The following is an 18,197-nucleotide window of genomic DNA, read 5'->3' on the forward strand; positions in this document are numbered from 1 at the left end:
AACTTAGATTATAAGACTGAGATAACCTTATAGAAAGCAAACTGAAATAAATTATGAAATTAATTTCAGTAAATCTAATTTTAAAAAATAAAATTAAAAAAGTGTTTTTTTAAAAAAAAATGTAGTAATTAAATTAACAGTGCTTTCACCAGCTCAATCAATTAATTTCTGTTAATGATGTAATATTCCAAATAATTATAGAGTGACTTCCAAGCTCTCAAAATAAGTGTGGGGTCTACCTAATTCTCCAACTCTATAATGATGGTATTCAAGCTAGCGAAGGTAAGCTTGTAGTAAATGACCATATATAACCCCATAGCCAACATACTCGAAAGCCGATCCCCACTGATACATATTAGAACCCTAGAATCCAAGGAAACACAGCTCTTTGCTCCCCACCATCCCCAACCGAACCTCTGGTTTTCACAGTCAGAGAAGGATAAAGGCATGTTTCCTCAGTACCCCACTTCACTTCTAAAAGACTAGAAAGCACAAAATTCACATCAATGTGGGTCTCTCCCAGAAACACTCTTCATCATATAATGTTACAGACAGTGCAAAGCGATTAATTGATTGTTATAAAGCTACAACTCTCCCACCACTCTCAATCATTTCTAAACCGTTCCCTCTATTCTACAAACACACATAGCATACTCCCTTCTCCCATAATAATTCTTTTGCCGTCAATGCCTTTCCATATCCTGTGGCATTAACTTCCAAAATCAACTTTCCAGCCACATATTAGCAATCCCTCAATATTTCTCAACCATGTCCATCACCGGACTCTCATCAGACACCGGTAAACCTTACAAGAAGTCCTTGCATCGGAGAAATGATTCTGACGAGCTTGGTGTATTTGAGGCAGCAAGGTACTTCTCGGGATACAATGAAGCAGGTGCAGGTTATAATGGCGCAGTTTACACACAGAAAGTCATGAGAGAAGATCATAAACATTCTTGGAGGGTAGGAAGAGTGAGCCTAGATGTACCAATGAGGAATCCACTACCTCATCATCTCCATCAACATTCTCATACAGTGGAGAAGCAAATACTGAAAGAGAAGAAATACAAACAACCAAGCTCTCCAGGTGGGAGACTAGCCAGCTTCTTGAATTCTCTCTTCAATCAAACAAGCTCCAAAAAGAAGAAATCAAAGTCCACCACACAATCAATGAAAGATGATGATGAGAGCCCCGGTGGTAGGAGGAAAAGGAGGAGCAGCATTAGTCATTTTCGAAGCTCAGGCACTAGTACTGATACAAAGTCTTTGTATTCTTCTTCAAGTTCTGGTTTTATGACACCCCCTCCTTATACACACACTCCTACAAAGGGCTACAAGGAGTTCAGAAGCTATTCAGATCACAGGCAAATAGTTTCCCTGCCAAAGCAGAATGGGATTGTGAAGTCCATAGCCTTCCGAAATGAGATATTGGATGATAAAAGGAACACAGATTTATCTTGGCTGGAAGAGAAATATAAATTCAATGATGGGTTCTCAGGTCAGAAAGTACCCAGGAATCGTGGTAATCAACATTTAGAGAAAGACAGGACTTGGGTTGACCAGTATCCATCGGAGGAAAAGGAATGTAGGAAGTTTGATGAGGTGGATGATGGAACTGAGAGTGATTCAAGCTCTGATTTGTTTGAATTGCAAAACTATGACTTGGCCGGTACCTACTCAAATGGTCTGCCTGTGTATGAAACAACACATATGGATAGCATCAAAAGAGGAGCAGTACCAATTTCCAATGGAACCGTATGAGAGACTATTGTACATTTTCCTGTTGTACATTTTCCTTTGTTGATCGGTTATTAATTGATGATATTACTATCATAAGCTGTGAGAAGAATATTGTCAAACTGTCCTATCTTAGATTTTACCTTTTCTTTTCTTTTTTGCTTCCTGCATGTTTCTATCTTCTTTCAATTCTTTTCCTTTTATCTCTGTGTGTACAGTATGGAATGATTATTTTTCTTTCTTTTTTTTTTCTCTTGCTTTGGTGTAAAGTCCACTATTGGAGTGGCTTGCTTAGATTGTGCCATGATCTGTGATTTTCCACTAATATCGCGGAGAAACAAAGCATGCATTATCAATCCATGTGTGGCCTGTATCTTTTACCCTTTTGACTTCGGAGCTTGTACATGGAACCATAATTGATAAAAGCATCGATGAGTGACACTTTCCCTTTTCTACCACTTGTGTTTTAAGCAAAGGATTTAAATTACAGGTAAAAATGGCCATTCATCTATGCCATGTCTTGCGATAATCAAATGATAGTAGCCATCGAACTGACATTTTGTCCTGGAGCTTTAGTTCCCGTTTCGGAACGCGGTTACCGCGGCGTTCTCAAAAAATTTTAAATTTTTTTTTTGCTAAAATTTAATATGGTTTGTACGTTTTGGATTGTTTTGATGTGCTGATGTCAAAAATAATTTTTAAAAAATAAAAAAATATCGTTGGCATATATTTTAGCACGAAAAGTTATTTGAAAAGCACCCGTAACCACACTGCCAAACACGCTCTTAAAGTTCGCCGATGTGGTTTATTGACTAAATTATATAAAATTATCTTGAATTTTGGATTAAATTGAACTTTATTTTTATATTTTAATAGAAAGCTAGAGTTTTTCAAGCTTTAAAAATTACTATCCTAATAAAAAAGAAATTAAAAAGAAAAAAATTATGGTTTCTCAAGCTCTAAAATTACAATTCAAATATCGAGAAAAACTCTAAATTGATAATTTTGAAAGTTAATAACCTTTAAACTAATAATTTATATATAAAAAAATAACATATAAACTATTCAAATATTATTGAAAATTAACAACATATATAGAGATAAAAATTCTAAAATATAACTAGGAAATGAATATGAAAATAACTAATAAAAAAATTTTAAAAATAAAAACAACATTTTTAAGGCTAATTTAGGCATGTTAATTTCTGAACTTAGCAGGCACTCACCAACTGACCCTACAAGAAACAAGGCATGTAGAGTGCTTTGGAAAAATTCAGATTCAAAGATCAAATTAGAAGTTATATTTCTTTTTGTCAAAGAACTTTTTTGATGTGTCCGGACTTTTTCTACGACTTGAACTTTCAATTATGCATCTGGCGTCAATCATATATATATATATATATATGGTCTCATGAAAAAAGATTTATTTTTAGCAAAAAAATAATTTGAGAACTAATTAAAAAATAGAAGAAGTTCAAGAGCTTAAATTTAGTTCGGCCTAAAATTAGCCCACTCTATTTTATCATCGGTGCATCTCTCGAGCTTAATCACATAGGAAATAGAGGTGGGAACTAAATTCGGTACAAGGATTCTATCTGTACGTATTTAAAGTATCTGGAATATCCAACCATATATTAATTAATTAATTTCTATACATTTGATCTACATGCGATGGATCGAAGGACCATTTTATCCAAATATCAAAGGAATATATATATAATTATTAAGATTACAATGTGTTTGCATTAAAAGTGGGGGCGTGAATTGCCAATTAGTATACACACTATATACAGAGCATGTCAAGGGCAGCACCACTGCATCACATTAGAAAAGGATGAGTGAGTCTTAATTAATTTTACCCGAATATATAATTAAATGAACAGAAATTTTTCACGTGGACTCAATGATTGATACAGATTGATTATATAGTTAATCAATTTTATGTTTATTTTCTATAAAATATTTACTAGAATAATATTGATCAACATGGAATATTAATTTTATTGAAAAATTGGTTATCATAAATAATTTATAGTCAATTTATTTATTAAAAAATATTTACAAATAATGAATTTAATTTTATAAAACATTTTATAGTAATTTACTAGCAATAATCCAACAATGTCAACCATCATTGTTATTTTTTTTTATTGTTGCCGCCACTCCATCCCTCCACCACCATTTTCATTGATATTGTCGTCATGGCATCCAACCACCTGCACCGTCACCACTCCACCCCATCTCTGTAACCACCAACACAATTATTATATCATTATAACAAAGGTTGTCAATTCTGTTTCAATAGGTGTTTTGTTTTTTTAATTGGAACGGAATGTTTCAGTTTTGAAGTGTTTCGACGTGTCGTTTCGGGGTTGTACTGTTCATATATATATATATATATATATTCAACAAACATAATTCAAATTCAAGATAAATTAATTATAAATTATGCAATACAAACACAATGCCAAACAAATATAATTTTAAAATTTAAAATATTTCTAAATAGTTAAGATTAAATAGATTTTTAACTTAAAGTAATTCAACTTAAACAAAATATCAAAATATTATGAAAGTAAAATGTTTTAACAAAATATTTTAAATATAAAGTTAGGTCAATGTTATTAAGGCTAATGAAATCTAAAGCATCCATTGTTTTGCTCAAATTCCTACAAAGTATAAACATGAAAAAAACAACATAAATATAAACCATATATATTAGTGATAAATCTAATTTTAAAAAATTAATATCATTGCTAATGAAAATAGTAATAATAATTTTCAATGTTATTATTAATATCATTGTTATAGAAAATAGTAATAAAAAAGAGCTTTTTATAATTGGATGGTTTAATTAATTAAATTGAATAAGGTTCAATTTGATTCAATGGCTTTTCAAGAGCGGAACGGAACATGTGGAATGGAACCGCAACGTTTCGGGCGGAATTTAGCTGAAAAATCCGGAACAGACCGAGATTTAAAATGAGATGAAATTTGTTTCGTTTTTTGAATTGGTATGGAATGTTTCGACCATTCAAGGCGGAACGGAACGGAATTGACAACCTTGATTATAACACATTGTTATTATTATTTTATTATTATCTTTACATCATTACTTTATAAACATTTTTTCCATATTTTATAATATAATTTCCACTCTTAAAATATTTCACATAAAATAAACATCCCCTGAAACAATCTTTTTGTATTCAAGAGTACTATAGCTGATTAATTAAATATTCATCGAGTGTTGATCCGATCTAGAAGCGAGGGGGTGTACTCGTGCGTGTGCGTATAGATATAGAGACCATAGAGCACAAGTTTGGCGCTAGAGAGCGATGATGAATGCTAAGGATAGCCTTTAGAAAGAACGATACACAGAAATGATGTACAGGAAGCACAGGAGAGTAATGGTGCGTAGGTCATTGAATTTGAAGGGATCATGCAGAGCATGTCCCTAGCTAGTGGCTGGAGGGCCCGAAGACGTGCATTTCCCCCGAAGAAAAAGTATATAATTAATTACACACAAATCAATACAGATAAAGATAAACTCAGCTTTCTTACGGACAATCAAATCAGTCATTCTTTTTTCGAAGTTTGGAGGAAAAACAATACTTGCCTTGCTCTTAAAAGGGTATTTCGCCGAGTATATAACATAGAATAGAAAATTTGAGGAAATAGCACTTTTTCATAAAATTATTATTTAAAATTACGGTTTTAATAATAAACTCCTCATTCCACGCTTCAACACAAACCACACTTCCGGAACATAATAAGCCACACCTTTCTAGAGAGACCACTAAAAAAAAATAAAAAATAGATGATCTCTACTTTCATCATTCCTGTTGCACAACACACAGGCAGGATCAATCACTATTACCATGTTTCAGTTGCTTTTTTTTTTGTCGACGATCTCACAGGCACAGCAAGCCATGAAATGAAACTGTGTATAGGGATGTGAAGAGGCCCCCAAACCAGTTTGCACCATTCCACTTTACCACCTTTACTATGAAGTTTCCAAGCACTTTTTGTTGAGTACTTAACAATGTCAGCCACCAAAGCTTGAAAGCCCAGATTGGTGAATGATTCGCAGACCATCTCTCTTCACCACATGTGGATGCCAAGGGTCCCTCCAAAGGTGTGTTTCCTCCCATTGCCGATGACATGCTCTACTGGCCCCATATGATTTCCCTGGATTTTAGCAGCTTTCTCCAATTCCATGCATGAACAATCAAGCGGAACCTTCGAGCTCCATATACCCATGCTACCCACAATGAATCAGATTGCAAGACAAGACTCCGCGGATTTTCTTAGAGCACAAGCAACATTCCACTCCTTGATTTTCCTCAGCCTCAACCTACTTCTTCTTGCCTTGGAAAGCAACTTCAACACCAGTTGCTGACCCCTCCTTTCCTTCCCACAAAATACATTACACTGCTTTTCATTAGCTTTAATTACTTTAGAAGGCAACATTCAAGACCGTGATTTTGAATAACCGTTTTGTTTAAAACTGTATTTAGAATCACAGTTGTATTTGAAATAGCGGTTGTGTTTACAACTATGTTATTTCTCTAATATTTCTCAACATGTGTCATTCGTCTGGAATCTTATGCTAACTGTCTTATTTTTCAAAAAACAATCTCTGAAAGGGAGACTGCTGGTCTCTCGGATTCTTATCTCAGTTCTACTTGCTGATATATGTGACTGCGGTGATCTGACATGCCATAAATAAGCTAGATGAAATAGCTTATTGGAATAACTAGATGAAATAGAGGTTTGAATACCATGTCATAAATGAGCTAGTCTCTCTGTTAATTGTGTTGTAATAAGGTGTTGAACTGTCACCAATTCAATTATTTTTCTTTTCTAAGTGCTATTTTGATTGCATATTAATCAAAAGAAATCTAGGAATAGTTTCATCATTTTGTATTTTTTACACACTATTTTTGGGTTATAGTGGACTCGATCAAATGAAGATTAATAACACACTATTTTTTACAAGCTAGAATCAAACTTGCCTCAATTCTAGCACAAATCTCAAACTCAATTTCAACATAAATTTTAATTAATTCAATAAACAAATCATATATAATTAAAAGAATTAAAAGTTCTAATTGATAAACATAATTCAAATAATCAAAATACAAATCAAATTTAAAGTCTGGAGTATCTAAATGATAACAGATATAATTTATCATGAAAAAGACAAATTTCTTCACATTCAAATATTAAATTTAGTTGAATAGATCTAAAAAAACAAAATTTAGATCAAGCATCTCTCAGAACATCATCATACTCTCTTATAATTTCATCATCGTCATTATCGTTGGATATTTAAGAATTAAATTTTAGCATTAACTAAACAATAAAAAACAGAAGGCCATGGCAGAATCTTCCTAACGTTCCCCTCCTTTTCAATTACTTCTTGTTCCATCTTATCTGGTGTGCGTGTGTGTGTAATAATTGTTATTTTGCTGGACCTGATTGGGCCCTTCGAAGTTAGAAAACCCCGTTGCACAGATATTTTGGTTATATTAATTGGGCCAGTCGAAATAAAAAAACTTTTGGCTCTAATAATTAAAAAAAAATAGACTTCTTTCCTAGCTTCTATTATCCTTCAATTTGAACAGATATTTTCCAAGGATATTATACTGTTGATAAGAAATTCAAACAGCTAAAATCATAAGAAAATTATACTGCTGACCATTCCCTTTACACCTTCGATCATCGTCCATCATTACTAGATGCATATATAGTCAACTGAAGATCTCAAATTACTTACTAATTAAAGGAAGAACTGTGAAAAATAAGGATGGAGAGAATATGGCATTCTTGCAAATATAATTCCAATTAAGAATCAAATAAAAGAACTAACTGGAATTAATATAAGGAACCCATAAAAAAAAACCTCATCAGAACTGGGACATGACCTATTGACATAAGAAACAACGTAAAAAAAGGTGGCTCCACTGCTACCCCGCCACTCTATTGTCGTGCATGCTGCGCTCAAGCTCAGCACCTCCAGCCTGGAAAGAACAAAGAAAGGGCTGCTGGAGCTTTAGCTTGCGTTCGTATTGGCTGTGAGTGTGAGAGTTAGGGATTTTGAGGATTTTTGCGTTCCGGGAGAGGAATGGCCGAACAGTCGTAGACCATTAAGTGACTAAGTGACTAAATTGTTAAGGGACTAAGTGATGAAATATGAAACCAGAGGGATTGAGTTTCCCATATTGCTAAAAATACAGGGACTAAATTGTTTTTTTCACAAGAGAAAAAAAGAAAAGAAAAGAAAGGTGATTTAGTGATAATATTCCTATAGAAAATTAATTTATTCCATTTGCTGTGTAATGATGAATTCCAAGTCACAGCGAACTATGGTACTTGGGCATTTGTATGATAAAGCTACAGGACCACCGGATTAGTTTAGTGCACGACACAATCCAGATGGACATGGAACCAGCAACGGCGAGGTACATGTGTTTTATCATCTTGCATCCATGTCCTTTACCCTTTAGCCGCCAAAGACAAGCCGAAAAGCTTTACACAAAAATTACCTGAAACTTGTAAGTGTCTTTTGGGCATAACACCTGCAGCCAACTGAATCTCAAATGCTAATCGGAATCATTTGTCTGAATATCCCAGCAGGCAGCAGCAAAGTTTCATGGGGCGCTCCGAAAAGTCAATGTCGCTTTACAAGAGACCACTTGCATGTTCAGGCACTCGGTAATTTTAGTATCGGCCACTCCGAGGCAATAGAAAATAGTTCTCTTGTTATCACTTTTAGTTTGTTTTTTTAATTCTTATTTTTCGATAAAAAAAAATGTGTTCTTTAATTAAAAATAAAGATGATTTTTTTCAATAAAAAAATAAATCAAAATTACAGTTATTTTTAATAAAAAAAATTCAAAATGATAGTCATCTTATCTTAATATTTTATGTAACAACTCCAAATTAATTTCACAATATTCCATGTACAATTAATATATAAACATAATAAATGCATGAATTTTCATACACAAATGTAACTTATCCAAAATTTGACGGAGTTTCTTTTTAAATTTCATTATCAAATTATTGACTCGACAAAAAAAAAATCACAATTTTCGAATGAAAACTTCAATATTTCACACCAATAAAAAATACTTTCATTGTTTAGTGTCCTAACTTCAAACAATCTGAATCATTTGGTAATAATTTCTAATATTTTTAATTAATAATATGATTTAAAAGAAAATATATATTATCGGTACTTGTTATGGTTACTACCACTACATGTAATTTAAGCATGAATTATGGCAATATTTTATCTAAGGATTTAAAGTAAATTAAAAATAAAAACATAATTTAAATCGTCAAGTTTTCAGCTAATTAAAATTACATCATACATAATTATTTCTAACATTCCAAAATAACTCCAAAAATATCATCTTATGACTTTTTTACATACAAAATGATTTGACAACTTATAACATTGCAATTTTGAATACAAAAGTAGAATTTCTAAAAATAAATTATGGATCAATAAACTACTGAGGGACCTAAAATTTATTTTATATAAAGTTATTCATATTTAAATATAACATAAGATAAAATATGTATCAAGTAAAAATTCATTAATTCAACTTAAATAAATCAACCATTTGTATACTTCACATGTCTAGGTCATTAAAAATTCCAATCCCCTCTCATGCAACCTTTCATTTTCAGAATTTTTTAAACATTATATATAGACTCTTATCCAAAAAATCATCCGTATATTTCAAATCCAGACATAAATCCTAGATCCATAATAACTAACAAAGCATGCTCAATCCAAACGCTAGTCCTGATTTCAAAATAATTAGCTCGACATGTCAAACACTAGTTCATATTTCAGGATAGCTAGCCCAACATATTACAATATACTATGAATTATAACTTAAATAAAATTTCAATACCATACTTAATCGTAAATAAATAATAAAAAGTCATAGTATCTAAAATCAACTTGAAATCTAAGCTATGCTAATTGTTCCATGTTGTTGAGTCGTACCGCAATCTCACATATATCAATACGTACATTTTATAAATTTTGAATCCTTATCCATACATATCCAAAAATCCATCTCCACATCATAAACAAATTTTCCATTTTTTTTTTAAAGGAACCCGTACGTAATTTTCTTGTTCTCTTTTTTCTAGCCGAAATCTATGCATAAATGTTGAGTAATATTCCATTTCAAATTTTCTTAATATAAATCTCTTATTCAACCATCATTAGTTTAATTTACACGTTAATAATCACACTCCATGGTGAATTAACCATCTTAATTAACTCTGTCTTGGCCGAAATTGTTCCCCTTTCATATCTGTCGTGCCTTTAATGGAGAGGCTTTATACTTGGCCTCTCTCTACTCAAGTTTGATCCTCGAGTACTCTGGTTAAGATTGGGCTTGTCTCATATAAGGTTCATAGCCCAATGCGAGCAATGGATATGGAGGATTAGTTCCCTCGAATGAAATCTGTGGGTGCCATCGGAGAATATAAACTCAATCTGAATGGCAACCGCTCTCGACTCCTCCAGTGAGGGCCACATTCCAAAATCTCCAGAAAAGCTTGTCCAGACTAACGAATCGAAGCAACAAAAAACCCATGACAAATCCACTCTGTTCAACTTATCCTCATAAAACTGCCAGAGAGCTTTCGTCGAAATATTTCCCGAGAAAAAGAAGCTCGATCGATTGCCACTGGACCCATGAAAGAAAGCAGCAGTAGCAGAAAAGAGATCGTGGTTACCCAACCGACTTGAAGACTGAACCAGAAAAAGCTTAGACACCGAGTTACTGGGTCAACTCAATGAGTCAATGACATTCTATATAGAAACAGTTGTCTGAAGTCTGAACCTTAAAAAGGGAACCAGAAAGAGGGGGGGAAACCAGCAAGGCAGAGAACAGTAGCATTTCTGGTGGTATGGTTTGGGCTGTGAAAGCAAAAATAATAAAAACAGAGAAACACAGGCCGTCCATTAAAACCTGCTATATTCTTCCATAGCTTGTACCATAATTCCTAAACCAAACAAAACATGAAGACCAGTATTTAATTCTTTTTTCCCTTCTTTACACATATTATTGTTTCACCACCAAAAAACCTAGCCTCTCTAAGGTACCCTTTCCCATTTCCCTCTCTTCCTTCCTCTTTCTTTTTTGTTTAGTCCCCGACATTATGGGGACTTGTGTGAAATTATTAATTATCTATCCACGATATCAACTCAAGCTAATCTGCGTTTATGGGAAAGCAAGGTGCCATTAACTCTACCAAGCAATAAATATGCATCCTCAATTTTTTTTATTTTTTTTTTAAATTCTTGACTGGAGCAAAAGAAGTTAAGTGTCTTTGATTTTAAAGTTTCTTCCAATAATAATATTTAATAAAACTGCACAATTCAACTATAGTAATTCAGTTGGGGCACAGTCCCTGCATAAACCAAAATCCCACACATAGAAAACTCAACAAAAATCCCTTCAGAAAAAATAAAATAGAAATATTAACGTGCAATTTAATGGGGGAAAAAAAACATATATACCAGTTCACAGTGAAAGAAAGGTAAACCGGGAAGAAGCCCACCAGAGAAAGCAACAGGAACGTTATCAGAAGGAGAAATCGCGGCATGAGAAGCAACAGCAGGCCTGAACTTCACATATATATTACTCCTAAAACATTCAGCAGGCCTGAACTTGCCGATATTGCTGATGTCCTCGCTGCTCTTGCCACCATATCTCGAGCAAAATCGCTCTTGCTATTGGCACGGCAGGAGCACCTCCGTTGCCGCCCTCCAAACCATCACTAATTGACAGCTGCAAAAGAAAGCAATTCATTTGCACATTTCGAGAAAATATCAAATCGTATTCATCCCTTTAATTATAGTGACAAAAAACCATCACACGCATCTTTTAGAGATGGAGACGCTTATTATTTAGCCACTAGTAGACACTGCATATGCTGTTCAAGCAGCATGATCAACACCCACGCCCAGACATGTGCCACGCGTGTGCGTACCACTTTTTTTATAATATTTATTACCTATTAAAATACCAATTTAACTTTCAACTTAACTGATTATAACAGAAGAAAAAAAAAGTTGGAAAAGACAACAAAGCCACTGTATGAAGGGTTATAAGCTTTTAAATTCAAAAAATAAATCAATTAATTGTTCTTTTAAAATTAAAAAATCTAAACCACATCACATATACCAGCTCATTTTTATATGTTCTCAATGATAATTTAGTTATTTTACCATCCAAAAAGTATAAAAAACTTTAATACCCCCAAGGGATAATTATTTTTTGTTAAAAGGATAAGATATATATATATATATATATATATATATATATATATATATATATATATATATATATATATATAGGGATAAAAATGTGTGGAAGGATAATATGGAGCTGAGTAGTGTAATGAGAGGTGAAGTTGTTTTTGAGCTAGAACGACAAATGATGACAAATTACGTGAATATCATCTTCAAGGTCATTATCAACCTAGATGCCATGATTAGTTTTCTTTTCTTCTTCTTTTTTGCCTCGACTTTTCAAGCTAAACTGATGGATAGGGAGATGTAATTCAATGGCCTCTCGTTTTCAAGCTAGTTACGATACCACCACGAAAGAACTCGTTCGTTCTGTCACCCTCGTTATCTGTTGAACTGTTTTGTTCTGTTTCAATGCTCTCCGTTTCCTTTCAAATTGGACCGCTGAAACTAGCGGGGCCATGTTGAGTTGTGCCAGAATTGGATTGCCCCTCCACAGCAATAGACAGATTTCTTACAAGAAGCCAAGAAAAAGAGTTAATAACATAACGTACACGTCTCTTTCTTGACAGCTGGCAACTTGTTGCATCCAAATGGGTGGCCCTAACCCTACATTTGTACACTTGGCTCTCGAGCATTAAATGGCCGGGAGAAAAAGCTGCCTTTTCTTCTCTTCTTTTATTTCTCCTCGCCTTTTATTTTCCCTGGTAGAGTGCCACGCTTGTTTGGTAGCAGCAAAAATTAAGCAGGAAAATATAAATAACACGCTGGGCCTAGCTTTTTTACATGTTTCCACACGAATTGATCTATTTCCAGAGACAAAGCAGTGCCAGACTTTAGCATGCATTTCGAAAATTATACTTCATATTTCTCTCGATCGATACCTTTTTTTTCTTTTCTTGCAAGACAGTGAACTTGGTTTTTTCTAATACCTTAACTCTTTCTGTGCAGCAAGAGACATAACAAACAAGTCAGGTCCTTTGGAAGAAAAGGAAACAGTCTTGCGGTTTAAAAGGTTGTCTCGGTTGCTCTGTTTTTTTTTTATCCTTAACAAGGGGAATGTTTTCTTTGCTTGACATCCCTGGCATACTGGAGTCCGTCTGGCTCTTTTTTTAAAAAAAATATGGTTGTTCATCTTAGCTTGTACGCACCTTGATTAATTCTATAGATCTTAAAGTTAATGACCATGTAAGCCTCCAGTAACTATCACATGAACAATCACAGGGTTCGAACTTGAGATCACAAAAGAAGCAAACCTCTTGATTCTAAATTCTTACCACTAGACCACCACCTAGATGATTCGTAGCTTTATTTTGATTATAAGTGTTCAAACTAACTAATCTAATTAGGTATCATGTAAATATATTAGAAACCGCAAAACAAACCATGCAAATACATTCGCACTATATATGTGACGATGCTACTCAGTAAGCCCTATTAATTATTTTTTATATAAAAAATATTGTTCAAGCGTTTTGAGTATATTTTTAGAAAAATATATAAAAATGTGCAATTCATATTTGTAAATTTTACTGTATTAAATAATTTGATTTGATTTTAATTAAATAAAAAAATAGATAGTGAAAATAAATGGACAAAATAAATAATAATAATTATTATAAAAACCCTTAAAAAAATTCAAAAAGAGAAAAATGATTTAGCACAATTCATAACCATCTAAGGACTAAAATGGGTAATTAAGAAAAGGTCTAATTTGGGGGTAAAAATGATTTAGCATAATTCCCCTCTGCCACGCTTCGTCCCATCATGAAGAAAACATCGTGAATATTTTAACAAAATGGTAGAAGGAATTTTCACTCGCTTCGTGCCATCACGCACTGTCCAAAGACAACGAAAGTCTCCCACACATTGGCATGTATACTTCACGCGCTAGCCTATTTGTCTTGCTCGTTTGCCTCAGTCTTCACATTTTTTTTATTTTCATTTTTCGTCCGTTGAGACTTAAATATTTTAAATTAGTTGATTTCTTTTATTTCTCAAAATCAAGCACCATAAAATGTTCCACGATGGTGCAAGATCTCGGATTCAATATTCTTTTTAATTACTTGGTTAGAATGAATCAATTGAAAAATAAATAAATCGAGGGATAAAAAAATAAAAAAAGGAGGCCTAATATTATCTTCACAGCTTTAATTATTTTAAATCAATAAATTTTCATTTAATTCTTGCAAACTGAGCAGCAGTTTTAATTTTCTCTCTAGGTGGACATAACTTTTACCACGGGCCCTAGTTTATTTATTTATCAAGGATATTTTAGGATTTTCAAAGAAATTTGGAAGCATTCAAACTTATTTTCTATTCTTTTTATGTAATTTTGTGAATATTTAATGTTCATAAAGTAAAAGACTTTATGACCTCGAGTAAATTTCAAAATTACGTTTGGAAATAGATCGAATTTATTATTATTGGTGAAGGGATTCGATCAACGATATCACAAGAGATATATAATAGGATGGAGTTATTATCAACTGTTAAAATCTGACCTCCTCTTAAATAAATGGCAAAATCAAATGAAAGCTGCCATGAGAGCAACATTTACCGAAAAGGGACAGTTCAAATACATTATTCACCAAATTAACATTATAAACCTCAATATGTTGCAACCTCTATAAAAACTTCCGCTAAACCATTTAACCCTTAAACTGGGCTCCTGCGTTCAAAAGCTCTCTCTCTCTCTCTCTCTCTCTCTCTCTCTCTCTCTCTCTCTCTCTCACACACACACACACACACACACACGCACGCACATTTCAGGGACGAATGTGACAAAGATGCTATAGTTCAGGGACGAACAAATGCCGCTGGACCGATTGCATGCTGAGGAAAAGGACAGGTGCAAGTTCCTGGTGAGAAATTGGCCTTCGCTTTCACAGTGCGCACACGCACAAAGTATGAGAAGGATTTTTTGTCGGTACCCATTTCTTGCTTTCAGTCTCCTCTCTGTCAGAATGTGCCCTTAATTTCCCCTCGCCTCTAATTCTTTCAACGTTACTCTGTAGATCCTTTACAGCTCTAAAATAATTACCTGATGCCTGCGATGTTAGTGCACTGTGTAGGTTATAACTCATCAGGTTACTCCAGTGGTGGCTGAGGGATTACCCGATGCCTGCGATGTTAGTGGTAGCTAGCTGGGGGGTTAAAACAAAAAATGTGGACGAGATCACACTTGACATGTACGCACGCTTTTGTGACTGCGGGATTGCTTTTAAGAGATTGTTTATTTTTATTTTTAAATAAAATATATTTTTAAAAAATATATTACACCATAATATCAAATACACATAAAAAAAACTAGTCTAGAATAATATTTATGATATTAAACGATAATATTCCTTCCTTCCAATTGCTTGAAACGTATAGGATGGTTGACATGGAGCAATATCTTCGGTATTTTCTATTATGTTATTTTATCACATTATTCTTTTAATTGTTAAGGTTTTTTAGATTTTGACGAATCATGATAAATCCAGCCCAGAATCTAATAAGAAATGATATAATGTTTTATTAGATAAAACTAAGATTTTATCATATTGTTTTAAAGACCCGATTATATAAATTATTAAAGAATCATCTCAACCCAATAGTTTAAGCTATTAGATGATATTTTAAAATATAATTTATATTATTTTTTTAATATGAATAAACTGTTATTTTCATTTGCTAGCTCACACTACATCTAGAAAATATATATTGTTTAAGAAATTTCTTTATATTTAGAATAAGATTTTAATTTAAATAATTAAGATCTTAATAATTAGAATATTTTTATTGTATTTAAATAACCTCATATATAGGGTATTCTTTTAGAAGAAAATGAACGGATTAAAAACTTCTATAAATAAATCAAGTTTTTCTGGGTTGTAACCTCTAAGTTTTGTTTTTTTTTAAAAAAAAAGAAAGCTATTTTTTTTCTATAGTTTAGGACAATAAAACTTAAGGAATTAAGTAACCCTATGCATGAACATCATGCACTTCTTCAATATTCATGTGTTCTGGCAGGGCTGTGGTAGCCCGTCTGCGCCTCGCCGCAGATAACTGACGTTATGTATGAGCGCAGGAGAACTCCGCGAGGGCCATTGCTGTTGGGTAGCAACTACTTGGTTTTTAAATTTAGGGCACGCATTTAACGTATGTTGCATTTAATTCCTCCGTACGTACGTATCGATTACATCCTGGGGGGAAAAAATCAATCAAAGCTATCTCGTTTAGAAGATACAAGAAACATGGAACGTAAGAGAAAAATCTCGGCGCCGCGCTCCAACAAATTGATTAAGGAGATATCAAGTAGAATTGCGGTCTTTGATCTTTCATGGCTCCCAGTATTTTTTGTTTTCTGTTTTTTTGTTGGTCTGGCTAGCCTTGAGCTGCCGAGGAATAAATTAATTTTGCAAATTAAGCGGCAGCAATTAATCAGCAAATTGAGGCGATCGTATTTCTAATTACGTAAAGAAAAAGAAATGATTCACACTTAACAGGATCATACGGAGGCAACAATTATTCAATAATGACAGATTAAAAGAAAAGCTGTGAGAAATAAAGATTGCAATGAGAGGAAGCTTTCCAAGGATTTTGTCGCATGCGCAATTACACCCTCTCGAGGGAGAGGGCAGTTTGCAGTTGCACAGAATGGAGAAAATATTTTAGCAGGGAAAGGAGGGATGGCTGGCTAGCTGGCCTGTACTAGTTGGCATCCATGCAATGGTCCATTGTAAAGTAAAAGTCGGTGGTTCTTGTCAGCGGAGGACAGACAGCTTACAGAGTCACTCACCAGCTGTCAGCACCACTCCCATCCCATGATGCGTCTGTTTTGTCTCAGTTGCGACACGTGTAAGCTCACCCTGAGGTAAAAGTGGCATTCAGGGGTCTAATACTGGGATCTTCTTCTGATTCTCAACTCATGGGCTCGCAGTTCTGAAATTGCCCTTGCCCCTGATATTACCAAGAAAATTAAATAATAATAAAAATTAAGGAATTTCCCAGCCATTTCAATTTTCATACCCATGCACTGTCGATTTTACCCTGTGTTGTCTATCACCTTTCCACTCCATGGCCTTTTTCTCGTGACACTGGTTCGGCAGACGAAACGACACCATGTGTCATTCGGTCATTTACAAAATATTCTCAAGTTATCTTCTATACCGCGGCCAATCAAAATGCTGTTTTTTTTTTTTAGCCAATTGGCGTAGGGTTTCTATACTTTTAATGAATTGTTTGTGTAAAAAGCTAAAACTGAAAATTATAGTTGTAAATAAGAGCTCCGCTAACGGTGTCTTTTTTTTTAGCCAATTGGCATAGGTTTTATTGTTTTTATTTTTATTTTATTCTCTTCCTTTCTTGTTGGGCCCTGGTTGGGTCTTAATTAACTCTAGATTGGTTTCCATCTGAAACTAGATTTAAGAATTTCAAAAGAAGATAAAACTTTAAAAGTTTTAGTATGTAAAAAGGAAAAAAATCAAGTAAACCTTAATGAATTTACTAGATCTGGATTAATTTTTTAAAACAACAACCCGTGAAATTTTAGACCCGAATTCAACTAAAAAACTCATTTTTAAATTAATTTAATGTTGAATGATCGAATTAGAAAAATATATTTCAATATAAAAATCTTGTCAAAATAAAACAAGTAGCAATTAAAATAATAAGGACCAAGCATGATATAAAAATAAATAAAATCAAATATTGAGAGAAGAGATTAAAAAAATCAACAAATAAACTAATTAAAAACAAAACAAATAATAATTAAAATAAGGTCAAATCAAGCATATGAAAAAATTAAAGGAGAATAAAATTATTTTTTTATTTTATAAATAATTTTAAATAAAATAAATAATAATTAAAATAACAACGAATAAATATAAAGGCTAAGACAAATTAAAACACTACTTTGGAAATTTAGAAGCTTAGCAATGAAAACCAAGAAGGAGACAGGGACAAATGAAGAAAGTCTTTCAATACCAAATCAAAGGTTTGCACGCAACACATGTCATCAAGGGTGGAGGGACCGCCAGCATATTTCGAACACCACCATGGGAGTTACTATTTGGCAATTGCTTTTCTACGCGCCGCTTGAATAATGTAAAGCTGCTCCACAAGCTAGCGCGGTTAATATTTTCTTTGAAAATATTTTATATTTATTGTAATATCAAATTGC

At 33.3% G+C, this 18,197-nt stretch overlaps 1 protein-coding gene and 1 long non-coding RNA gene across 2 annotated transcripts; one reads left to right on the top strand and one right to left on the bottom strand.

The window, feature by feature from the left end:
* The first annotated feature begins 359 nt into the window (after positions 1-359).
* Positions 360-1,992, top strand: LOC133704998 (protein BIG GRAIN 1-like E). Its single transcript, XM_062130082.1, has one exon. It carries the CDS (start codon positions 769-771, stop codon positions 1,759-1,761), a length of 993 nt encoding a protein of 330 aa, XP_061986066.1. The 5' UTR covers positions 360-768; the 3' UTR covers positions 1,762-1,992.
* A 7,786-nt stretch (positions 1,993-9,778) lies between these two features.
* On the bottom strand, positions 9,779-11,736 carry LOC133704170 (uncharacterized). The gene is made up of 2 exons (XR_009844009.1): positions 11,297-11,736; positions 9,779-10,693 (listed from the first exon to the last, which is right to left on the bottom strand). It is a non-coding gene; the product is annotated as an uncharacterized LOC133704170 (long non-coding RNA).
* Positions 11,737-18,197: the final 6,461 nt, after the last annotated feature.

The sequence above is a fragment of the Populus nigra genome, chromosome 10, assembly GCF_951802175.1.
Source record: "Populus nigra chromosome 10, ddPopNigr1.1, whole genome shotgun sequence".
Taxonomy (NCBI): Eukaryota; Viridiplantae; Streptophyta; class Magnoliopsida; order Malpighiales; family Salicaceae; genus Populus; species Populus nigra.